Source organism: Lates calcarifer, linkage group LG11 (assembly GCF_001640805.2).
Source record: "Lates calcarifer isolate ASB-BC8 linkage group LG11, TLL_Latcal_v3, whole genome shotgun sequence".
NCBI classification, from domain to species: domain Eukaryota; kingdom Metazoa; phylum Chordata; class Actinopteri; family Centropomidae; genus Lates; species Lates calcarifer.
This window is the reverse complement of record NC_066843.1, coordinates 4,704,431-4,730,315: the sequence shown is the minus strand read 5'-3', so window position 1 is coordinate 4,730,315 and position 25,885 is coordinate 4,704,431. Positions and strand designations below refer to the sequence as shown.

The following is a 25,885-nucleotide window of genomic DNA, read 5'->3' as shown; positions in this document are numbered from 1 at the left end:
AGATCAGGTGTATATCCTCCAAAATTACAGTCATTTTAGTAGGAAATTCTCTCCTTGTGTTTCCCTGTTGAGCTTCACTGGAGGGATTGTAACTCAAAGAGGAAAGTTTGTCCTAAAAAAACACTGTTATATAAAATAAAAAATCATGATAAATAAAATGAAAATAATAAAATTCAGAAAAAAGAAAAAATCAAAAAAAGAAATATCAGTGAAACAATATATAGAAGAGAATTTGGCAACAAAATATCTGTTTAATACTGTAAATTGTGAACTTAACCTTCAAAGAGAGAATCCATCCAGAAGTTGATAGGTTACTTAACTCCACCTCGCCCCGCTGCCCAGAACAAACCTTTAAAAAAACATACAAGCACAGTGATTTTCTTGATCTAAAATCTGTTGAAATCTGATCACAGTGCATGCAGGATCGAGGTACCAGTCAGTATCAGTTATTTCCACCAGTGCATTTTCTGAAAAGCCATGATTCTTGGACAACTTTTTAGTCAGTGTAGGTGGACAGATTTGCCAACAATGATGTCATCCTCTATTTTTCAGTGTATCAGTTGCATCTCAGCCCCCAAGCACAGTTGCTGATCTGCATATCTTCTCATATATCATCAACTCAAGTTCACCTTTAACATTAAAAGCCAGTAACTGTACTTTCTGGAGTTTTCAATGCAGTCATTTTATGGCTCAGTTGTTCATTTGCTGGGTGTATATGAGCTGCTTTGCTGTAGAACGTCCTGCTGTGTTTTCAACCAGCAGCAGGAAATCGAAAGTAGCACAAACGGCTATGTAGATTCATTATTTTTGAGCGACAAAGAAATCATGAGCTCCGTTTTTGGAGAGGAGCGTGTGACAGATGTGTTTTTCTTTTATCTGTTAACACTGAAATCCTCTGGGCCGCAGTGTGTTTTTATGTTCGCACCAGTTGGCGCTGGTGTTACAGGTCATGTTTGTTTAAAAGCAGGCAGGACAGCATCATTCATCCGAGGGCCTCGGCCTGAACTGTTGTACGCAATGTGACAGTGATAACAATATACTGAATCCAGGAGGGATCACTATTGGCAGGTAGTTAACCTGTCTCTGAATCTCTCCCGCTGATCCAGGAACAGCTTTTAGACATTCAGACATTTAGGTTTGAAGCAGGTTTGTTCAGTGTTTACATACAGTAGGTGTGTGTGTGTGTGTGTGTGTGTGTGCGCAGGTTGAGGGACTGGGGGCTGGTTGGTTCGCTGTAAGCCTGTGTGTGAACAGTTGTGGATAAAGGTAATCATTCTGTGCCGTGTGTATAACACAAGCAACCAGTTCAGAGGGAGACTGTTTACAAAGCATCCCCGTAAAGAGAATAGAATACAAGAAAGGATAGTTTTCCTTACCCCACAGGCAGCCATTGATTCCTCTCCATGTCAATATTAGGGCTGGATATCAATTGAAAATTATTGCTTGTGATACAGCACCAGCAGTTTTATAATACTACAAGTTTTTTGTTTTGTTTTGTTTTGTTTTTTACAAAAAAGGGTTCTTCTCACTTACCAAAAACCTGATTCTTTTTTTAGTTCATTTTCACATTAGCAGTGTATCTCTATTTAATAGAATGTCAAGTTTTGTTAGTTAATGGGAAATTCTGACATTATATATAAGTTACTGTAGGTAATTGACTAATTAAACTAAGAGGACAATGGGATAATGTTGATATAGTATGTTTGTTTTTTATTATTATTAAAAGGACTGCTGTCTGACAGCTGACTCTCAAATCTCTGATATTTGTGCCTCCAACTGGCACCCACACAGCCAACACACCAGCTGACTTTTCAAATCAAACAGAACCATTTTAACTGTATTGCCAGATAAAATTACAGGATAAAAAGCAGCAGTATAGTCCTGTTATATTTCCTGCTTCCTCTGTGGGAACATGAGATGTGACAGAAAACCAGGGGGCATCCGGATTTGAACCGGAGACCTCTTGATCTGCAGTCAAATGCTCTACCACTGAGCTATACCCCCTGTTGTACATGTGAGCCAGGAGTGTGACTATACAGGTGTGTGTTGGGTCATAGACGTATTGAATGTGGTAACATGTACACATTGTGTATGTTAGCCTGCTGTGTTTTGTTCTAAGCCTTATTCTAACCAGCTGCTCTCTTCCTTTCACACTGGAGGAACAACATAGCCAGGCTCCTGATTCCCAACAAATGTGATTAGTCGGCATTGTGTAACCATGGCGATGTGGGCAGAGCGGGCTCATAATGCAATGTGTGGCCTCTGCCCAACCCGGATAGGCCATTTGCTAGGGGTCTGCCAATCAGATTACAAGGTCCCAGTTTGCATCAGAACATGAAAAATGACAAGTAATGAAGATGGTTGGTGGACACAGTAGACACGTTCTCTCTGGTCGACTTCCTCTGCGGCCTTGTGCTGCTTTATCTCTGGCTTTATCTGACTGCCTGATCATATTCAGAGGCTGCTGGGCCAAATGTTAATGGCTATCATGCTCTCAGGAAACAAGGTTTTCTAAGAAATATGTCAAGATAAGTTATAATGGAGCCACACAGCTAAACTTTTTCTGTTTTTCTCTTCTTTCCTTCCAAATCCTCCTCATCCCCCCACCTCCTCCTTCGCCCTCCAACCTCTCTGGTCGCAGGGAAAGTACGCCAAGAGGAAGAGCCGATTTAAGCGCTCAGATGGAAGCACCTCCTCTGACACCACCTCGAACAGCTTTGTCCGACAGGTAACATTTCACACTTAATCCTTCCCTCAGACTGCTAATCTGGGTGCTAGACTCCGCCTCAACTTTCCTCTCGTCTTGTTTAATGAAGAGTCGTGTGAAAGTTTAATGGAGTCACAGTGAGGACTTTTAATGCTGAGAGTTCAGTGACATCCTCCAAATTAGTTTTATCTCCTTGCTGCCCTAAAATGTTTCTTTTTTTTTACTTTTCTTAATGTCACACACACATGAAGTAAGAAACATCTTTGCAGTAAAAGTCCATTGACTTAAAAGGAACTGTCTTGATATCAATGAATCATTAAAGTCATATATCAAGCAAAAATACCAAACAATTTATTCAGCTTCTCAAAGTGTGAAGAGTCTGAAAAAGTTGTAATTTAAATAGAAATGAATATCTTTGTGTTTTGAACTGTTAATTGAACAGGCAACTTAAGGACGTCTCAATTTGCTCTTTAAATTTCTCACAGGCATTTTTTTTATTATGTTCTCACATTTTTTAAGACTACATGATTATTCAGTATGTATGATGTCAATATATAATGGCCATTATATCTTGTTTCCCCCCCCAAACAAAAAGTCCATCAATCATTTTGGATCCTAAATGTCCAGACATTTTTTGTTCATGGAGTTTTATTCTCTGCATAATTTGCATTACTACAGTAAAATGTCCTGCAGGAACTTCTGGCTAAGACAGACAAGGACACATGAAATTTATGTGACATGACTAAGACAGTGAATATCAAATGGATATGAGATGATATGCGTGTACGCAGGAGGCTGAAAGAATGAGAATAATCTTTTCTTCTTTTTTTTTTTTAACTTTCTGGCTTCTATAGTGAGAGAAAAACTGTTCATACTGCAGAGTTCAAAGAGTTTCATTTACCCCACTGTTACCTCTCTGTTATTACCAAGTCAGTTTTCACCCCAGTTTATTTGTCATGTTCCAGTTCTTTGCTGATCTCTCCACTGTGACAACCAAATACTGAAACCCTTTATTTTCTTGTCTTCAAACCCGGTATCTCATTCTCTCTTCACCTGTGTATGTCACAGCAGCCCACAGCCTGCACCATATCTCACACATTGAAATGGCTTTGATAACATCACTGGTAACAACAGTAAAAACCCTTGTGACTGCACAGCTTTATTGTCTCATATGTGGGGCTGAGAGACATCAACAGAGATTTCTCCAGGGCTCCCGGTAGTGATTATCAGTCCCCAGGTGGTTAGACTCACCCGCACTCTTCTCCCCTCTGACCCAACCCCGCCCTGCTCTGATGGAGATGCATTGACTGGCTCTGTTAGAAAGAGCTGGTATAACCTGTCAGTCATCCAGCAGCAGAGATTCATCTTCTTGTTCAGGATGAGTCAAGAAGGCTCCGTTCCTCAGACGGGAACATCTCATCTCCTCGGGGAGTTTAAGGCCTCACACACTTGCGACCCACAGAGCGGTCCTTGTCTGGACATGACATTTCTCAAAGCCATGCTGTGTCGCAGCTAAATGAGTCCCCCGTTTTCCGTCTGACCTCTTCATTTGTGAGAGGAAATGATTCGCCCCGTGCTGAATGACATTTACCTGTTCAGTGCTGGTGTTGCTTTAGAAAAAAATTAATAAATAAAAAAATCCCACTGCTGTTGGTGAACACGGGGAGCTGAACTCTCCTGTGGTTTCTAAAGGTTAGCTGCGTCCTCGCCTGCACACATCACCCTTCCCACTGCCTCGTCCTTCATTAACTCTGCGACTCGGGGTGGTGAAGAAGGACCACGTGCGCCGGGGCCTGCAGGTTAGGCAGATTCATAATCGCTCACACTCTATGAGCAACTCATTACCCATTGTAAGGATGATTTAATGCTTCCTGAGATAAATATCCGCCCCAGTCTCATGCTATTGCGCAGCATTTCACTCATTACGGCCGGCACTGGAATGAGCAGGGATTTTAAACAGTTCAAATGCCGCACATAATCCAAAAATTAATTTAGCAGCTCAGCCGTTTAATGTATGAAGTGTCGATTAGTGGCTCTAAACATGAATATAATTCCTGCAACCTGGTTAAGATTTAAAAAACTGGCTTTAATCACAGAAAAAGAAGCATACAGGCGCCTTATAGGTTTTTGTACATATAGCCTATTTTAGCCTCTCCTTGAACAACTCAAAGCAGAGCCCTGTATAGGCTTTACAGTCTCACACACACCTACGCAAGTGCACGCTCACACACGCACACACACACACACACACACACACACACGAGAGCCACAATCAGCCAACGGTAGAGCCGGCTGGTACACTCGGCCTGGTTTCTATGGCAACCGGGCCACTGAATCTCCCTCTGTGTGCAGGCACAGTGGGATGGAGAGACGAAGGAGAGGATGTTTAGATGAGTTTGTGTGTGTGTGTGTGTGTGTGTAAGGGGGTGGGGGGGGGGTGCAGCCTACATGTTTGTTCAGTATCGGTTTGTGTGTGTCAGGTTCAACAAAAACACACTCTGTCTTTAGGTGTGTGTGAAGACAGCCAGAGACAGTCTGCTGCTGCTGCTGCTATGTAAAACAGGCAACATGTCTGCTGTTGCTCCAGCTGCATTTGGTGATGTGATGTGATCAGTGAAAAAAAAAAATCTTTATTCATATTTAGCTCACTGGAATTATTATGTCATTAGCAGCCAGAAAACATACACACTCATACACAACATTATAGCATTATATGAAGCCAAGTCAGAGGGTTTGTTACAATGAATACATGACAGATATTTCCCAGTTCAGCTGTGTGGCTCACAACATGGTTCTTCATAGGACCTGAATGCCAGGCTGAACCTGCTCCTGGTCTAGATCCACAGACCAAAATCAGTGATCCGTTCCGGTCCTTGTCAACTCCAAGTTTATCACCAACAGTGGCTATTAATGACCAAACTGATGTGGCATTTCTCATCAGCACGTCACCAGTATAAAGCAGATGAGTAGTGCAGCAAGCTTAATATTAAACATAGAGCACTAATGTAACTTCCATTTCTCTCTAATGCCTGGTAATTGACAATATATTCATGACAAGAACAAACAGCAGAGTTTATGCTTGGCTGCTATTGATTAGACTCAGCTTTTTCAGTTGTCTGTAAATGTAATGTATTCTCCAGTTACTGATAATCACCATTTCCTGGAAAATACATCATCATCATGTGATATTTCCCAACTTAAAGATTTGATAGGATTGAGCCTCTGAACTGGGATACTGCAAACCCCGGTGGTCTGATAAACAGTCAAATGAAATAGATGCAGAATTGATATTAAGAGGTTTAATTTACGAGGTGTGAAAGGTTTTCGCCTTTTAAATAAATTAAAAACCCTGTGGGGAGAGGAACATTTTGGAAGCTGAATAACTCCATGACCAGAATACCAGAGTAAAGATCCATCCATGTTTTCATCACCCCATAGAGAAGATCATGTCTTGGCCTGGTTGCCATATGTGAAAGGTTGGGGAGGTCTCAGATGCTGGAGAGAGACCAGCAGTCCTCCTGTCAGTCCTGACGTATGAATACCAGCAGAGTCCCAGTTGCTGCTGTGCCTGGCTGAGGGAGGAGCCAATTGGTGGATCTGTCGGCAGCTCCCTTTTTTTCCACCTTTCCCAGCTGACTGTCTTGTCATCAGCTGCTAACACAAGAGAAAGAGGTGGTCAGGTCTGTAGCCACGGAGAAGCCCGGTCATTGTGTCAGACGTCGCCCTCTAGTGGACAAATTTGACCTCCCCGTCCCCTCTCCCTCCAGCAACCACCTGCCTGTACACCTCCCTCCTAAAGCCTTTTAAACAATGTCCCAGATCCATATTACACAAATGTCCATAGTATCGTATATAAGTTATTGTATATTTGTAATTAAATATTAGTAGCTGGTGGTTTTCGATGATATTCAACACATTGTTGGTCTATAAATGGATTTTGAGCGGTAACTATTCAGCAGCACTTCAAAGGCGTAAGTAGTCAAGCAACAGTTGCTTCAAAGTGCTACAGCCCTGATCACTGCGCTTCATGTCCTCAATTCACTGCTGTTGAACTGAACGGCTGACTGCCCCCCTTTTTTTCCCCCCTCCCCTCATATCCATATTAATCCCTCGTCTGATACCCTGATACTCTGATATCCGGGAGACAAAGAGAGAGAGAGAGAGAGGGGTTGGGAAGAATGAGATCAGGACAGCGGCCGAGAGGAATGAAGCAAAGAGAAGAGAGGAAGGTGGGGGTGGGGGGGTTTCCCTGGGCACTGCCCCAGCCCTCTCTCACGTCAACCGGGGCATTGAATGGCTGACGGCTGCATACCAAGCCTCCTTCTGGGTCTCAGTGTGTTCACGTCCCTGTTTCTGCCCAGCCAGGGCTAAATATATTTCCCCAGTTTGCAAATGTAGCACAAGTCCTGCAACCCGACCCCCCAGCCAGCTCCAGCTCCCTTCCTCTATACAGGGTTCACGTTCCTCTGGGTTGTGGAGGTGGAGGGGGGCGGGTGAGCTGGTGGGCGTGTGTGTGTGTGTGTGTGTGTGTGAAGGGGTTGGAGGTTAAGAGACTGCTCTCCTAGTTTCACACATACGGCACTCTTTTCTGGCTTTCTCTCCTGTCATACACGCCACACATACACACACACACCACGTACACTTACAAACACACACATGTACACTTATGCACTTGTCAAGCTAACGGGCAGATACTCACACTAGTTGCCACTATCTCTCACACACACACACACACACACACACACACACACACATACACGTAACTCTGTCTGCGGACTCCGGCGTTGCCCCCTTGGTTTGCCGTGGTGTGGCGAGCGTGGCAAACGAGGTATGGAAAGGACCGAGAGGATTCAAAGGCCCGTCATGGTAAGAAGGATCTGGATTAATCTACAAGCTGTGCACTTTTTGCTGCGTCTGCTTGAACTAGAACCTGTGTACGTATCAGCTTCTTTCCTTGTTCGTATATGGACTTAGTCTTGAAACTTCAGCAGACACTTTTGCTATGAGACATGTCAGGAAAATATACCATGCTGCCCGTGTCCCGATATTGCTCTACCTCCTGGTCTTGGTCTTTCTTTGCTCCCCCTCTTCTGACTGCACCGTGTGATTCCATTTTGGGCCGGGACACAGCTGCTGGAAAGGCGCTGTGTTTTTAATTAGACTTCCAGTCCCACCGGTTGCCTGTGCTGCTATGTGCACTGCCTCTCGGCTGTCCCAGCACTGTGGCCATTCCAGGGGGGCTTCTTTCACTGCTGTCCCCCTGTCCCAAACAGGCCTTGACTGAATCTTGTTCTTTAGTGAATAATATACATATTCTCTTTCGCAGTGTTTGCAGGGCTGAGCGATAATTCAATATCATCATCGTTTGATTTTCAGTGGATTTGTATCGTGATTAGAGCTGCAACTAAGTATTTTTATTATCCAGTGATGAATGAATCAATAGATGCGTCTTTAAACCCAAATATGTTCAGTTTACAACAATATAAGAACAAGAAAAAGTGGCAAATCCTCACTTTTAAAAGGCTGGAATAAGCATATGTTTGGTATTTTTGCTTGATAAATGACTCTAAACCGTCAATCGATTATTGTAATTGGTGTCAATTAACTTTCTGCTGATTGAATATTCTTTAAAAGACTCATTATTCCCACAAATTGTGATGTAATTGTATTTTAATTTAACAAATTAAGAAGCTGCTTTTTTTTTTTTAGAAGTTTTTGTTTTGTTTTTACATCAGTTATCAGTTTGATTACTTCATATTAGGGCTGCATATTAAGGTCACTTTCATTATTGATTGTGCGACCAACAGTACAAAGCCAAGAAGAAGGAAGAGACAAACGGTAGATTTTTACCTAAAATGTACACGTGATCAGATACCAGATTAAAATTGAGATTGACCAAATGAAAAACACATTTATATTTTTCAGATAAGATGAACGGTATTGTATTATACCATTTTAAACCTGTTGAGATTTTATTCCTCAGAAAATTATGAAGAAGCCTTGTACCACTTGTTATTGGATTCCCTCTTTGCTTGTTTGTGAAAATGGGGATTTCTGGTGAGTTCAGTCCGTGACTCATCTCTCTGGTCATCTCCACACACCAGACACACACACACACACACACACACACCGTCCAGCCGGTTGCCATGACGCTGCTGTGACAGAGAAAAGGAATTTGGCCATTTACAGCCACCGGCCATGAGCTTCAGACAGGAAATCTGTCCTTTGTGAAGCCTCAGTTTGTACATCTGCCACGTCCTCTGAGCCACATTTCTCGTCTCTTTCCCCATTTTTAGCCCAGTTTTCTTTTCCCCGTACCTGTCGTCAGCGAGCTAATCTCACTCTGGATGTGATCTGAATGTACAGTGGAGCTGAGGCTCAGCTGCTAATGCATTCTAGTTGGCTCTCAGCTGTCTGAGATGAGATGGTTTGTTCATCTCCTCCTCTCAAATGTTTGATGACTGGGGCCCGAGGAGACTCAGAGATAAAAGCAAATAGGAAAAGGATATTTAATGTCACTTTCCCCTCTCTCTTTTTGTATTTTCACTTCATCTCAGCTGATAAGTATAAAGATATTTTTATCTGTTTAATTATCAGGGCAGGGGGTTCGCAGTATGTGTTAGCTCTCAGATGGTAATCACTTCTTAGTCATGCATTGTGAAGTCTGACAACACCTGCTGCGACATTCCTGCTGTTTATTGGCAGAAGCAGATTAAAATGTTTGACCTCTGCTCTGTTGTTTGACACAAGGAAGTAAGTGGTGATAATTTCTTCTGCTTTCTTCTGATGTTAATAAGGACAAATGAGCATTAAACTAGTGCAATATTAATGCCAAATCAATATGTGAACATGCTTCCCAAAGCAGATCCACTTCACTGCCTCCAACTTGCCCCTGTTTTCCAATTTCCCTTTTTCTTGAAATCATTTACAGAGGCACCCTTGCATCAGAAGAAACAATGTTAACTCATTCCCTTGCTGCAGGGCGACTCTATTTCAACCCTCATTATTCAAAGCACTTGTCTTTTTGCCGTCCCACCCTCGCTCCTTATTCCATTACACCCCCCACCCCCTCCTCCACTCTGTTGCTCTCTTTTTTTTCTACCCCCATTTATTCAATATCAATGCTAAGGAGGTATAAATTCATCACAGTGGCAGCCACTCTGCAGAAAATGGAGGAGAAACACAGTCGCTTCATTTTCAGGATAATTACCGAGCCACACCTCTCTTGTGTTTTACCCTTTCGTTACCTCATGTTGTCTGTGACGGTGCAGAACAGTCTGGATTTTCCAGCTAAATGTAGAAAAGTTCCAGTTTTGTAGTTGGTAAAAATGTGGGCATTTCCTTTAGTTATTGCCATTTTATTGTCCAGCCTGTTGGCCAGTCTGTGGCCTCACAGCTGTGACACACACGGCGTGAGAAAATACTTCATTGATCACCTGATGAAAAGCTTTTATGCAATTTCCCCCGCCGCTGATTTCCCCTCAGGGTATTTTATTTACTATTGATTACTATATCTTCTTTCTGTCTCCTTCCTGATGCAGCTCTCACCGGCTGCCCCTGTTACAAGCTGCAGAGACGGTTACTATGACACTGCTGGGGTCTCTGAGTCTGGCGCTGCCAATAGGAAAGCAGCTCCGCCATCAGGTGGCCTGTAGCTATTTTGAACAGGAGCTGTATGTGAAGTGAAGCAAGCAGCTAAATTAGAGACACAACCCATTGACATGAGAGGAGGAGGAGGAGGAGAGGAAGAAAGAAAGAGGGAAGGAGGGAGAGGGTTAGAAATGAAAAGGTGTAGTAAATTTGTTGCTCCCTCAGTCTATCAATATGTTCTGTGGGGTTTCAAGGTGCAGAGAGGTTATTGATCAGGTGCTATTTTGTCTCTCCTCTCGTCCACGTTCACCTTTTTTTTTATGAAGTATTGACTTTTGTGTCTGTGCTCATGTATCCGTCTATCCTTCTCAGTCTCTTCTTTCCCTGCCTCTCTTTCTCTCTCTTTTTTGGTTGTGTGTGTGTGTGACATGATTCAACTGTAAGAGTGACTCAGAGACACAAGCATTTGTACATGCACACAAATATACACATCCACAGACACACAGAAAGTCATCGCCTTCCCCTCCCACTAACTCTCACTCTACGTTTTGCTGCATCACCGACCTGTTGCAGTGAGCGGGTTGGTCCCAAGTTGTTTTAGACGTCATTTGCAGCTGTTTTTTTTTTATTTTTTGTTTTTTCTTCCCTCGCTAAAAACATTCCCGTGGGTTCCCCATCAAGGTTTGTTAACCTTCACTTAGTCAGTGCTCGATGTTGGGATGCACCTGTACGTTTCAGAGGATGACTCAGAGCCAGTGAGTGGGGGCGGGTGCTGCTACTGTCCCTCATTAGATGCAACATGCCACTCGCAGGATCATTCCTCCTGCTTGTGTGGGATGCGGGCGCGCCGCTGTGAGTGTTTGAGTAAATGAAACAGGAAGTGGGGATGTGGTGCGTGAATGCCCGAGGACGCGAGGAATAGCAAAGCCGTCTCCTTGGCAACAGGGAGTGTCTGCGTCTGGTGTGCCGGTTGCCAAGTCACAGAGTGCCTCGATACGACAGGTGGCAGAGCTAGAATCAACATTTGTGTTTGTCGTTTCATTTCAGATCATACAGGGACGCATGGATGGTGATCAGAGGCGTAGAGGAGCATTAATCACACATAAATGCACATGCAAACACTGACAGCCAAACAGATGCTTCACGCTTTCACACACGACCAGTTTTTCTCTCTGGTTATATTTAGATCTTCAGGTGAGCTCAGGTGTTTGTTCTCTTCAAAATAGCTCTCTTCACATGTTCTTGATAAAGGTTTGTGTCTGAGGAATGTCACCACTTTTCTTTTGATTTATTTTCCCCTTTGGTTTAAAAAGGAACAACGTTGTGGCATTTTGCCTTTGTTCAGCTCTGACAGTTAAAATACAGACAGGAAACATGGGCAGAGAGAGGGATATGATCCGTGACAAAGGCCTCTAGTCAGAATTGAACACAGCACTATGATGCGCTTCTTAACTACCAGGACTCAAGATTTCTTCTCATCTCTAAATAAGAAATACCAGCAAATAAATAGATGCAACAGTTCAGACGACAGCAAGTTGGCAGCAAGAATATGGAGCAGGACTTGGTATCAGATCTCATTACCTGAAAATGTACCTCACTGATTTAGCATTGCACTCCCATAACATTTTTCAAAGGGTCGACATTGATGCAGCAGAACCAGAGATATCATCTGTTTTGTCCCTGTTTTTTCTGGTGCTTTTATTACCCAAAGTGCAACTCAATCGCTGACAGTTTGGTCAGTGATTCAGGTGTGTTATGCTAGTAGCAGAAACTGTAACCTCGAGCCGCCGGCCTCAAGCAGAGACCAGGATCATGCCACAGACATCTGGTAACTTCTGTTCCTTCTAACTCCACAACATCTTTTTCATACTTTCAGCTTCTACTGCCCCTAAATTTATTAGATTTTGCGCAGCTCTCTCTGGAACCACAAAAAGCTTCATACAGTTTTTTTTTTTTTTTTTCACATATGCAATATTACTCCCCAAGACCTGTAAATAGACTCTGATGTATAAAATCTGTGGAGCGCCTCTTAAGGCCCAGTAACAGCGACCTAGATTTCTTAATCAAAAAAACAGCAAATGTTGACATAAAAAAAACAATTCAAACGATATAAAATAACAACAGAGTATGACTGAGTTTCAAACCTCAGTACTTTTCATTGCTGACCCAAATGTGTTTGTAGCAAGGATATTTTCTTTTCCTTTAATCATGTAATTTCTCATCTATATTAGAAAACGTTTCAAACATTGGATTCTAATTGATTAAGGGAAAAATCTTCATGTCCCACTCATATAATGAGCAATTTGGCATGTTTTATTTACATGTTTACATTTCCAAACCAAGGAATTTTAAAATGTATTGTTTTGACATGAGTACAGAAACTGCGGTATTATATTGGCACCAACCTTGAAAACAATCTCCAACAATACCCGGCCGTAGTCCAGATATATTTGTTGTACTCACTGTTGTGAGTGTGTTGTCTGACTGCACATGTTCAGGGAATTTTTCATCATCATTACATATGGTGTATGTCATCTTTGCGCGTTCTCACCTCTATTTTAAAAGCCCACACCTAGTGACTCACTTCTTCTGCCTGGCACATTCAGCTGTCCGCATTCTTGTCAGCACCTCCTACAAAGCGCCAGGCAGCCTGTCAGCTCAGGAAAAAAAAAACAGCAAGAAGAGAACAAGTGGGATTGTTATATAAATTGAACACTCAAACACTTCAGAAGTTCAGGCTGCCTCCCTCACTGCAGCGCTCTGCTGAACAGTACAGTGGGCCGACGCCGCAGGCTCGCAGGAGGCTCGAGTTTTTATTGTGGTATGGGTGTCTGGATGAGGGTCAGCAGGAGAGAGTCAAGTTACCGTGCATGAGTGGTGGATGTGTTGGAAACTGTAGCCACTTCATGAGAAATTTATATCCCCACTAATATTATAAACAGTCCTCAGGCCATTTTTTCTCTCCAGCTCTTTCTGTCTGTATTTGACACACCCACACACTGAATCTGTTGTACCTGTGCAAAAAGATTTAACACCGCGGCCCTCGCTGAAGCTGCGGTGGAAATGTCGACCCGCCGTTATGCATCCCCTCCACCTCAAATTACACAGAGTCAGCTTACATGCAATATGAAGGCCAAGGCCCCTTTTGTGTTCATGTAGGTTACGCCTCTGGAGACAGTCTTGACATTTTGACCGCAAACAAATTGCAAAGGCAGAGCCGCAACCTTCCCTCTTCATAGTCAAGAAAAGTGCATTTCAAACAAGACAAGAAGGAGCAGGAGAACATCGGGAATAACTTAAGATGAACAAACAGGTTCATTCAAACATATACTCAGACACCACCGAGTTCATCCTGCAGTTTCAAGTGATCTGCTCCTGTTTTTGTTCCCTCCAAGGGTTGACCTGCGGTGAACTGCTGTCCCCTCTGCTCTCCTCACCCTTACGTAATCTCATTGTGCATTTCAGGGCTCTGCAGACTCCTACACCAGCCGGCCGTCGGACTCAGACGTGTCCCTGGAGGAGGACCCTGAGGCTCTGAGGAAGGAGGCCGACAGACAGGCGCTCGCCACGCTTGAGAAAGCAAAGGTCAGAGAGCGACTGCTGTTGTCAGTGTCGGTTTAATGGATGTTACCGTTGCATAATCTTCGCATCAGTATCTAGTGTTTTGTCCCTGGTACACCTCTTCATCAGCGTCAAGTGGACGCTGAACTCGGCGTGAGGGCAGCAGCTCAGTCTGATGTTTTTGGCAAGTTGCCGCCTGCTTACTAATCACTGTCTTCTCCATCACTGCCTCAGACCAAACCGGTGGCGTTTGCTGTGCGGACAAATGTCGGTTACAACCCCGGCCCCAGTGACGATGTCCCTGTGCAGGGCATGGCCATATCCTTTGAAGCCAAAGACTTCTTGCACATTAAAGAGGTTTGAACTTCCCAGAAACACTGTAAAGTACATTTTTCACATAGTAAAAGACCAAACTGACACATAAATTTGATCTACAAATGTACATTGTAGGTTTGTGCCTGTTTACTAACTTATCTCTGACCGAGGCGCAGGGATAGAGTAGAGGAAAAAAGGCCAAAAAAGGCGTTAAGTGAGGCTGTAGGCTTGGCTCCCTCAAACAACTGGCAGTGATGGTGGGTGGGAAGCCAGTGAGGGATCATGTTTTCTTGCTACTCGTTGCACTATCTCCTTCTGGCTAAACCTTGCCCAGGCCTTGAGTGGGAGTGAGCAGCACAGGGAGAGTTTGGTGATCCAAATGTGGAAGGAAAAAATAAACTCAATTTTTTTTAAATATTCTCTAGTGATTTTGGTCACTTAGGGTATACAGTTGTACTCCAATAGGCACAAATGTTAAGCATACAAAAATGATCTTGCAAGAAAGAGTGCTATAATGTAGCTGAGAAGTGATGAGCTTTTGTGCTGATTAAAGTGTAATCATGGTGTTTAAATAGCGTAAGGAATTCTACTTTAAAGTATCAATGACATAAAAGCGATAAGCTCTAAATAATAAAAGCCTCAATGATATAAAATGTGCCTATCAACAGCTGGAGAGTGTTATTTTTGTGTGTTTTGATGCTCAGAGGCACTAGTTGCCTGCTAAATGGTGACGTGTATGAGCAGGAAAATGCAGGTGTATGCTGGTGTGCTGATGTCTGGCTTGTTCTGTTGTGTATCCAGAAGTACAACAACGACTGGTGGATCGGGCGTCTGGTGAAGGAAGGCTGTGAGGTGGGCTTCATCCCCAGCCCGGTCAAACTGGAGAACACCCGTCTGCTGCAGGAGCAAAGGATGAGACAGAACCGACTCAGCTCCAGGTAACAACCATTAAAAAAAAACTCTCTACAGTATTAACAACCCCACTTCTCAAAACAGGTCAAACCTGAGTCACACTTCACCCACCAGGCAATGTAAAACATACTAAAATAGACAAAAGCACTACAATGAGTCATTGTACTCCACTGGGCAACTACAGCATGTACATATACGTCTCAGTAGCTTTTATAGATTAAAAACACTCAGGATTTAATTGTATTTAAAAAATCAATTCTACAGTAATCATGGGGTCAGATTTTCATTTCTAATTTGCAGTTCAAACACTTTTAATATTGATTTTTTAAAACTTATTCTCTTAACTACTTAGATGAACTTCTGCACGTAATCAGCAGCTCATTCTCCAGTATTCTCTCCTCTTTTTATTACCAGAAGGTCATAATGACAATTAGTGTCCTTTTGTAGAAGGAGACCCAACTATTCTGTGCTTATGGTATGAATTATAGGTAAAAGAAGAAATGTTAATTTAGAGGAAAATTATTTATTTTGGTAAGAATTGATAAAAAAGTTGAAGATAAGGAGCTGTGTATTCAGTACTGTAACTTTCTTTCACCAAGTAATAACTTGTGCCTGTTTTTTCCCATTACAGTAAATCTGGAGGAAGCTCCAGTCTGGATGTTGCCACGGGAACCCGCAGGCCCACCCCACCTGGCACAGGTGAGATCACAGGGTCTCCCAATCAAGTGGCAAAATAGTGACTGTGTGTGCGTGTTTGTGTGGGCGCTTGCGAAATCCTGACCAAGTGAGAGAGATCGAGATGAGACAGGCGTCTGATATTTAGATGGAAGATTTTAATTGGCTAGTTAGTCAGGCATGATGATGAATCACGGTGCGTCTCAGTGGCTTGCTGTGTGAAGTGAGAGAGGTCTTAGGAGGTCTGTCATTAGCACACAGGACGGGACTGAAATAGAGCCGAGAATGGACCGCTCTCATTAAACTTGATAAGTATGTCTGGCTTGTGTGTGCATCACCGGGACGACACAGAACGGCTGCTCGATATCCAGAGAGACAGCAGGAGAGAGGGAAGTGAGAAAATAAACAACCCTGATTGACTTTCAGGGTTTTCTGTTAATCAAATGGAGCCACTGAACTGGACTTAACATTTGTATAATGGAAACCACGTCTGTCTAACACACCTAGCACGTCCTCAGTGGCTGATCTGACTTAAAGCAAAAAGTTTACATTTAGGGAAATACACTAACCTGTATCCTGGTGAGATGATCGTTACCACTCTCGTGTCTGTCCCCTGTCTCTGTCAAATGGTGAGAAAATCTGCCTAGCAGCACCTCGGAAGCTCACTAATTAACACATTGTATCTGTCTTTGTTTAATCTGTACTGCAGATGAGATATAACATGTTAATTAGTGAGGTTTAGAGGTGCTGGTAGGCACAGCTGGACAGTCTTAGTCTCTACATATTTACCATACAGTTATGAAGATGTTATCGATATTCTCATGTAACTAAAAAAAAAACAATTAAGTGTAATTTCCTAAATGTTCAAAACAAGACCCCTGTCCACCCTCCCCACCCCAACCACACCTGCATCACCGACAATAATCCTGACACACACTTCACTCCCAGCCTCAGCCTCCTTCTCAGCTTGATTCCTTCCTTCCTATCTCCTACTTTCCTCCAGTTTCCTCCACAGCCGCTCCTCTGCCCGGTTCTTTCTCATCTACACTTTGAGTTTTTCGTCACACTGAATTCACTTTCTCCTCTGCTGTTCACATTATTATACCCCACGTCTCTGCCTTGCTTCATGATAGTCTGATGTGTTCCTTTTTTAAATCTCTCGTCAGTGTTATTTCCAGTTTAAATCACGCCTGTGTCACCTTTTTCAATCTGAGTGTGTGCCATCTCTTGCAACTTCCTCCATGCCTCTTTCTGGTTGCATCTCACATTCTTCCTTCTATTCACTCTTCCCCTTTCGGTTTTCCCCTTTGTTACTCTCATCCTCTTCCACCTCACCTTGGTCTTGCTCTCTCCTCTCTCTCCTTTTCTGTTCTCCTCCTGCCCCCCTCTCTCTCTGTGCACCGCCCGCCCTCATTCCTCATCAGCTCACGTGGACACATCCACTGTGGCCTTTGACGTTGACCCCCTCGACCTGGATGCTGAGGAGCCCCCTGAGTCCCAGGGTGACCCTCGCTCCTCCAAGGGCATGTCAGGCAGCGTAACATCCCCTCAGGCCAACACCCACCGACTGCCCTTCTTTAAGAAGGTAACATTAGGAGCCCGGGACACCTCGCTCACCTCGCCAGCCTCCCCTGCTGTTCCCTCCCCTTTACTCTTGCAAGATGTGGTCAGGTCTAATCTCTCCTTCCCCTCTCCACCTCTCACTAACTCACAACTGAACTGTCCCCGCTGCTACCGTTGGCTCCCGAATCTAACACTGTTTGGCCCCCAGGCTCCGGTGGTCATGATGGTTAACGCTGAGATATGTTTGGATGTTTGTTTTCTGTGCTTGTCAGCTGGGAGAGGCGTCGAACTAACTGATAGACTGTGAAATGGCTGCTGCTGCGTATCAGTCTGAATCTAAAACGAAGCCACAGTGGAGGCTGTCAGTCTCAACTCTGTTTTAATCAATAAACAGCTCCTCTCCCATCCCCTCCCCCCCAATCCTAACCTGTCAATAACTAAATGTGCTCTTGTGTTTTGTGCTTTTTTTTTTGTCTCTTCTGGCTTTTGTGTGGAATGATACTGTAGGTGGCCCAGCTAAACAGAAACAGAAGTCGGTGAGTGTGGTTTGTTCTGACTAACCTCTTAACATTTCTACTCTGTCTCCTCATCCTCTGTCGTCTTACATTTTCCTTGTTGTGGTATCTCATGGTGGAAAGAAATCAGTCACAGAGTATTTTACCAGCACCTTTTCATGCTTCCATAGGCACATTAAAACAAACCAAAAAAAAAGACATTCACAGGATCATTTGTACATCACGCCTCTGTCATTTCCCCAGAGCTCGTATCACAGCTGTCAGTGCGCAGATGCAGGTGCAGATCCATCCCAGACCCTGTTAGTCGGAGTCTAACAGTAACACATCCTGACATGCTTTCATTTCCATTTGTGATGCCTGATTTGAGTGACAGTAGCCTACAATCAGCTGTTTTTTATGCTTTTCAGCACAAATTGAATCACACATTTAAAGATTACAACTGCAGAGCAAACCTGAATACAGCTTTTATTCCAATAGCCATCATTATGTCAAAGTGAACATTTCCTAAATATTATATGACAAATTTCACTTATCATCCCATTGAAAAAAATTAATCTTAGAAAATGTCATCATTCATTTAATGTAAACAGAGTCCAAAACCTAAACATCAGGTATCAGGTGCAGACTGATGAGCTCTCATGACTTTATTAAGCTCTGTATTTTATAAATATTACACATTAAATCTATTTTAGTGTCTTGCAACACATGACTCTTTTGGTCCAATCATGATCAAGTGTCAAAAACCCCACAGAAACTAAACAAAAAAGTCAAGGTCTTGCAGAATCGTTACACCCCTCATATAGAGAGACAATGTTGGGAATAGGCTAATTTTGTACAGAGAAAGTTTCACAGTATTATCTAGATAATGATACTGTATGTCAAAGATAATCACATGTTTAAAAGTTAAACCCACGGGCATCCCTTTGAGTCAAATGTTTTTAATATTTACCTGAAACAAAATCCTTAATTTTCATTTCTACTGTATTTTAGCTCGATTTAAAAAAATGCAACCTCTCTTTCACTCACAGTAAACACAGGAACTGTGAGCCACAGTATCCTGACACTGGTATTATTATATGATTGTACAGACAGACAATAAATGGTAATACAGAACTGACATCCAGCACTACATTATGTACACCATCCTCCCCTGTTACTCACTGCACTAAATTGCACACAGCGCTCATCTTATTCAAAACCAATGAGCACTATTGTTATGTTCTCTGCTCCAGCTCTGCCCCTTTGGAGACAAGAGCCATTTGGAAACTTTTAAAATATGTATTTTTAGCCTCTGTGAATACAAATGAGGTGAAATGAGCTTCCGTTGCTCGGCTTTATGTAATGTAATGTAGTGGAGCGGGGCACTCCAGCACTATCTCCTGCCTGAAGAGCTGCACAGCACACGCAGAGGAAGGGGGCGTGCTTGGAATACAGATCTAAAAAGGAAAAAATAAAAAAAATTAAAACATCCAATTTCACTGTTGTCGGAGTATATAAGACGTGTGACTGTTTTCACCCCCAGTCTCAGTGAAAAGCAGTGGGTTTCTAAAGAGGACAGATGCTTATGGAGTCCTTATAGATGAATCATTCCTTTCATGATTCACAATCTACAGATAAGCCTAAAGTTCATGTGCCGCAATATGGATCCTGTTTGTGTGTGGGTGTCAGTTACAGGTTTCTCCATTTTTTTGTGTAAAGGGCTTAAGGACTAGACTACAGTACTGTATTTATTTATAGAGCTGTTTATATTCTGTTTTTATTTTGATAATGAAAAAACAGCAGAAAATATGATAAATAATACAAAAATCCAGGTGAAAATCAGATTTTGAATTTGCCATTTTTTCCATTTTGAGCGTAAATGTCTTACATAAAGCTGTGACAGAGACTGTGCATTGAAAAAATGTTCATTTCCAGCATAACACATACATTTTAAGGAATTTCTTTAAAAATAAATAAAGTTAAAGCACATATTTAAAAAGTGCTTTCTTTTTGTGAACATCACATCTGTTACTGGCAGTAATAACAATGACAGTTTCCCCCTGAAGTGCTGATGCATAACAAAAAGAGAAAAGTGTGACGTTTGTGTTAGAGCGGCGGCACAGTCACGAGAGCTCTCCTGACACCCTGGCGTCTGGTTTAATTATGGACACTTTAATTATGTGAGACTGCAGAGTAAGAAATTGAAGCGAGCGCTTTCAGTGCGAAATTGATCCCTGCCTCCAAACAGTCATGGGCAGTCAATAAAACACATGGACTCCAGTGTCTGAAACTCCCCATCCATCAATATGACCGCTCTAAGAGGGTGAATGAGGGCTGTGAAGCTGGGGGGGGGGGGGGGTTGTAGATCTGTGTGAGCTTTTTGGAGCTGTATACTTTCAGACACGACATGACAATGTAACTAACTGCAATGTTGTCGCTGTCTTTCCCTTGCTCAGATGGAGCACGTCCCCCCCTATGACGTGGTTCCCTCCATGAGACCCATCATCCTAGTCGGGCCGTCACTCAAAGGCTACGAGGTGAGGAGGAGAAATCAGCAACATGTGCTTGCCTTACATCTAATTTTCACCTCCATTGTGAGTCATCTTACACCTGATGTTTCATCTGTAGGTGACAGACATGATGCAGAAGGCGCTCTTTGACTTTCTGAAACACAAGTTTGAGGGCAGGTAAGGAATTAGTGACACGATGGTGTACGCTCTGGTTTAAAAGCGTTTCTATTTACTGTCTCTGCTAAGAACCGGCGCCCTGTATCACCGTTTCAGGATATCCATCACACGGGTGACAGCTGACATCTCCCTGGCCAAACGCTCAGTCCTCAACAACCCCAGCAAACACACCATCATCGAGCGCTCCAGCACCCGCTCCAGCCTGGGTAAGACAACACATCTCGCTCCCATTCAGACAAGTGACAAGAAATAGAATCTTATTTTGTTACTTACCCAAAGATAAAGTACAGTTTAAAGAGAATATTTACAGTGGAGAAACATTTCTGTTCATCATGTCATGTTGCTGAACATTCATTGAACTCTTTCACTCTGTTTCATATCTATATTGCTTTGAGTGTTTCTTCATGAATAGATAGATGGATAATAGAAAGTCTACATTTTTCTTGTTTCATTTTTCTAAATTGCTAAATAATTTCCTAAAACGGCAGGGCATTGTAGTGCTTAGCAAACCTTATTCAAACAGCTGTGATGAGGGTACATGGTGGGAACTATTTTCATCTGCAGATTAATGAACATTTGTTGCTCTAGTTAGTATTCGTGGCAGCAGGATGTTGTATAATGGGACTGACTCAAAATAAACCACAGTGGCCATGTTCACTGTGTCAAAGAAACGTCATTCAGTGCAGCAGCTTCTTGATAGTTTTTGGTGTATATTTAGAGGAATAAGCTATAACAAGCTTCTTCAGGATTTGTTGACAATAAGAAAAATCATAGTATATCACCAGATGTGCTTTTATTGATTAAAACACATTTGCCATTTACCAAACTTTTAAAAAATTACATTTAACACATTAAAAACACTGCATATAAGCAGTACAATTACATGTTCACAGTGCTGCAGGGGATGAGACATTGAAAAAAAAAGTGCAGAAATATTTTATAATTTCGGCTAAAAGATCAAGCCTCACTATCGGGTGTGGTTGTGGCCACTGTTGTGCTTTGTTGTACCTTGTTACTACAGCCAACCGTAAAGCATATGGCAGCAGTAAAATTAGAAGTTAAACCACTAGAGGTCAGCAAAAATAACATTTTCAGGGGCTGTTAAGTTACTCTGTAAGTCCTTATAATAATTCATGATTTCATTTTACAATTTGTACGTGATGAATCAGAGCTACTTTGATTTTGGGGATCTGGTTTACAAAATATCTGTGATGTCTGCTGGCTGACATGGTGTAGCTGTAGAGGCAGTAAGGATAGACAGATGTACTTTAGGAATCATTTTATTTCATCCAAAGACCTGAACATGTCAAGTTTTTCCCTTTTATACCTGCTCTCCCTGCCTGAATCTGATCTGGCCTCCTCTCTCTCTTCATCCTGTCTTTTCTGCCCTTCACCCATCCTCCCCCTTTCTCTCCCACCACCCATCTTCTTCCTCCACTCTCTTTTGATTCAGACATACTGGGTACGTATGCTCTCCTTCCACCGAAACAATGAAGTCCCTTTCCTCCTTCCCTCCCCTTTTCTTCTCACTATATTCATCATCTGCTCATACATTGTTTGTCTGCCTGTCTGCTTGCCTGTCAGTTTCTCTGTTCCTCATACTTCTGTGTGACAGCCTGTAGTCTCTAACAAAAAGAAAAGAATTACAAAACCAAAGCAGGGAACAGATCCGTGGGAGGGCAGCAGGGCGGCTGGTAGCTGTGAGCGGGAATGAGCAGAGAGGAAGCCAGTGCTTTCCATATAGCTCTACACTGTGACCTACAGTGCTGTCCCTATACTGTGCACTATGTGTGCAATTATACCCGAGGATAGCCTCTATAGAAGCTCACTTCATAAACTCAGTCTAGTCGTGGCGGGGGAGCAAGTTTTCTCTCTGCAGTCAAATCTAAATTTGCAAGTTCAAGTCTTTGTTGTGGTTAATGAAAACCTCTTGCCTGCTATTTCTTTATGTGAGTTAAAGTTCACATTTACTATCACTCCAAGGAGGGCCTCTTTTTTCGCCACCAACTTTAATTCTCTATTCTTCAGCCCTCTGGAGGCTGCTGAAATGTGTGCAGGCCCCGTTTCTCTGCAGATTGCCTAGCCCCCGTTATCTCTCCCTGCTGTTTGGTTCGGCAGCGCGCACACCTCAGAGGCGCTGAGGTTTGACCAGACAGACGAGGAACATTCTGGTTTTCAGTTGTTATCTCTCTCCTTACACGTCAACAGGCTGATAAAACCGGGTTTGGGGGAGAGTGGGGGGGGCTGTGCTTGAAATGCTGAACAACAAGCTCATATAGGCTGTTGTTGAGGAACAATGAAAACAAAACGCCCAAGCAGTCCACAGACTTGAGTGGTTCACCTGATAGAATAATTACTGCTGTGCCTATTAGCGCTAACAAAAACTAATGTTCCTCTTCATTTGTTTGATGAGGGTGTTTTTTTTTCTTTCTGTTTCTGTTTTATTTACATGGTGAAAAATTGTGCCCCTATCAGTCACTCCAAGTGCCACAGGCATCTCATTCTTAAGTGCCTCCTTCCTTCACAACTTTGAATTACAAAAGATTAGAAGCACATAAGGATATCCTTCATGTCAGGAGGTGGCGACAGAATGAGGATGCTGCACTGCTCCATTTAGCTGTGCATAAATGGAACTTTTTACTGTGATCCAATCTAATTCATATGCTTGGAAGTGTTTTTTCTTTCTAAAACTTCGACATGCATGACTAAGTACTAACATGTCGGTTATGTACTTGTGCACAAGGTAAAGGAAGTATTGCTGATACATAGTGCTGTATCTCCTCAAATGGAGAAGTAGCTTAGAGAATCATTTCACTGTGATGTTGCATTTACGTGTCTTCTCTGTTTCCCGGGCCTTTCAGCCGAGGTGCAGAGTGAGATTGAGCGTATCTTTGAACTGGCCCGCACTCTCCAGCTGGTCGCTCTGGATGCAGACACCATCAACCACCCCTCTCAGCTGGCTAAGACCTCCCTCGCTCCCATCATTGTCTATATCAAAATAGCCTCACCTAAGGTATGGTGACAGACAGCCTCAAAGGTATTTTGTGGAGTTATGTTTACACTCAGTGTTCCTTCCTAAAGCTCATGTGTTTCCTCAACACCTAACAGATGTGTTCTGTGCATTTCCTTCCTCATAAACATCACTTTAAATCACAATGTTTTATATCCATAGTGTGATGATATGTTATTATTTTATCTTAAAGTAAGTTTCAAAATCATTTTGATGGCACACTGACTTGTAATAGGGAGAATGGAGCCTCATTCCCACTCTGCTCCCCAAACACCTGTTTTTGCTCCATGTAACTGATGAGCAGATAAATCTCCTGCTAACTTCGTGCCAGTCAGCAGATTAAACTGCTGGAATCAGGCCCAGCAAGTTCAAGAGTAATGCCAAACTGTAGATCAGATCAAAGACATAGAAGTCATTAAAAACCAGCGTTCATCGCTGATATCCAGCAAGGAAACTTTGAAAATATCAAGAATTATAAATGGAGTTTGGCGTGCAGCATTTGAGGAATATACACCATTTAGCTGTGTTTCAGTTCAGTGAGTGGGACTACGCAGTCGGAGCTCTAGTCAAGTGACTTATAGACTTATATAACCACTCGGACTCATAGCCAACAGAGTGAATTACCACTTGTGGCTGCAGATGCCACTGTTACTTAGCAAAGTTACATTTTGTTTATTTTTAATTATCCATCTTCTTCACTGCCATTATTGGTGCATTACTACATTTATTGGTGCATCACCGCCTCCAACTGTCATGCAGTGGAATAGCAGCTTTACTCTATGACATCACTAGCGGTCAAGAAGTCCACAGGATACCTTTTTAATTTCTATCTTTGTTTTCTGTCTTTCTTTAATCATGATAAAGTCACAACAGAATGCAACTGTGCAAACGCAGGTGTGTGCATTAACATGAATAAATGTTGTTTCAGTAGACACAGTGTTGTTTTCTCCCTGCAGGTCCTCCAGAGACTCATTAAATCCAGGGGGAAGTCCCAGGCTAAACACCTAAATGTGCAGATGGTGGCAGCAGACAAGTTGGCTCAGTGCCCACCTGTGAGTTTTGCTTTGTGAAGCTTTGATTTTGTGAAACTATCAGTCCCCAGAATTTGGATTAAAAAAGAAGAAGAATTAATTTTGATTTTGTGAAACCAACAAATAGTGACCTTATTTTCATGCAGGAATTGTTCGACATCATCCTGGACGAGAACCAGCTGGAGGATGCCTGCGAGCACCTGGCTGACTACCTGGAGGCCTACTGGAAGGCAACACACCCCCCGAGCAGCAACCCTCCCAACCCTCTGCTCAACCGTACCATGGCCACGGCGGCCCTGGCCGCCTCCCCCGAGCCCGTCTCCAACCTGCAGGTACAGGTGCTCACCTCCCTGCGCAGAAACATGGATCTGTGGCCTGACATGGACGGTGCTGTAGCTGGTGAGGGGAAAGAGGAAGAACACGCTCTCTGAAGTCCAGCAAAGAGGACGAGGAGGAGTGGAAGGGGGAGGGAGGGACTCCAGCAACTCAACCTCAACTCAAACCCCAGCAGCCTGTTCTCTTTAGCCTGAAGGAGGGGGTGCTTTAAAACCCTGTTTATGCTGTATATAGAAACATAACACAGATGCACATTCACACAAACACACCAATGCGAGAAGTGACACACATGAACCAGTTTTCCACACGAGAACAGCTAGTTTTCAAACACCTATGAGTAAAATGATGTAGTGTTTATCTTAGCACGTCAGCGTTTCTCTCCCTGGAGTGTCAAAACTGTGAGAGCAGCTCAACTCAAACCACACTGGACTTAAAGAATAACCAATAAAGCACCTCTGCCCCTGGGGTCCCCTCCATTTCACTGTAATCAAGAGTAAAATGATATCTGCTGCCCCCGCCCTGCCCTCTTTAGCTCTGTGGCCTCCTTTCCCCAGCACTTTTTTTCCTCTTCTCTGGGAGGCTGAATCCAGTTTGCTGTCCTCCTCCGTGTTGCCATGGTACCGCCCCTGAAAACAGCAAGTCATGTCCGCCTCTTCAAACAGAAACACTTAGTTTGGTGGAGGCTGTTGCTAACACTCTGTCCAGATTAATCTATTCTCATTTTATAACAATTTTAACAGCAAACTACTAATCAGCTCGGCCTCAGTTTCCAAGTTATTTCTGGCTGCTCTTCAGTTGTGATGATTTCCTTACTGTCAAAGATATTTATGTCTTTAACATTATGGCAACAAAGTGACAAGTATTTCATCAAATGGCTGAAAAGAGCGCCTGCCTGACTTATTACAGTGGCAACAAAAATAATCTATCAAATTCATTTGTTTTTCTTCATTTACATAAAACGATTAAATACACTGAGCTGTGTGTGTCAGTGTAAACATCTCGTA

At 42.9% G+C, this 25,885-nt stretch overlaps 1 protein-coding gene and 1 non-coding gene across 4 annotated transcripts in view; one reads left to right on the top strand and one right to left on the bottom strand.

Annotated features, from left to right (window-relative positions):
- The window catches only part of cacnb1 (calcium channel, voltage-dependent, beta 1 subunit), a 31,032-nt gene that overhangs the window by 2,866 nt on the left and 2,281 nt on the right, over positions 1 to 25,885 (top strand). The window contains exons 2-13 of one of the 3 annotated variants that reach the window (XM_018660627.2): positions 2,642 to 2,728; positions 13,763 to 13,882; positions 14,093 to 14,215; positions 14,975 to 15,111; positions 15,717 to 15,784; positions 17,831 to 17,859; positions 20,274 to 20,354; positions 20,446 to 20,504; positions 20,601 to 20,710; positions 23,366 to 23,517; positions 24,471 to 24,566; positions 24,692 to 24,877. In XM_018660627.2, coding sequence (XP_018516143.1) covers positions 2,642 to 2,728; positions 13,763 to 13,882; positions 14,093 to 14,215; positions 14,975 to 15,111; positions 15,717 to 15,784; positions 17,831 to 17,859; positions 20,274 to 20,354; positions 20,446 to 20,504; positions 20,601 to 20,710; positions 23,366 to 23,517; positions 24,471 to 24,566; positions 24,692 to 24,877 — 1,248 coding nt within the window. Of the gene's footprint in view, positions 1 to 2,641; positions 2,729 to 7,196; positions 7,574 to 13,762; positions 13,883 to 14,092; positions 14,216 to 14,974; positions 15,112 to 15,716; positions 15,785 to 17,184; positions 17,346 to 17,830; positions 17,860 to 20,273; positions 20,355 to 20,445; positions 20,505 to 20,600; positions 20,711 to 23,365; positions 23,518 to 24,470; positions 24,567 to 24,691; positions 24,878 to 25,885 lie in introns of those variants that run through there. The other 2 variants (XM_018660625.2, XM_051073925.1) reach the window with 2 other exon arrangements.
- trnac-gca (transfer RNA cysteine (anticodon GCA)) lies at positions 1,933 to 2,004 on the bottom strand. The gene has a single exon. It is a non-coding gene; the product is annotated as a tRNA-Cys (tRNA).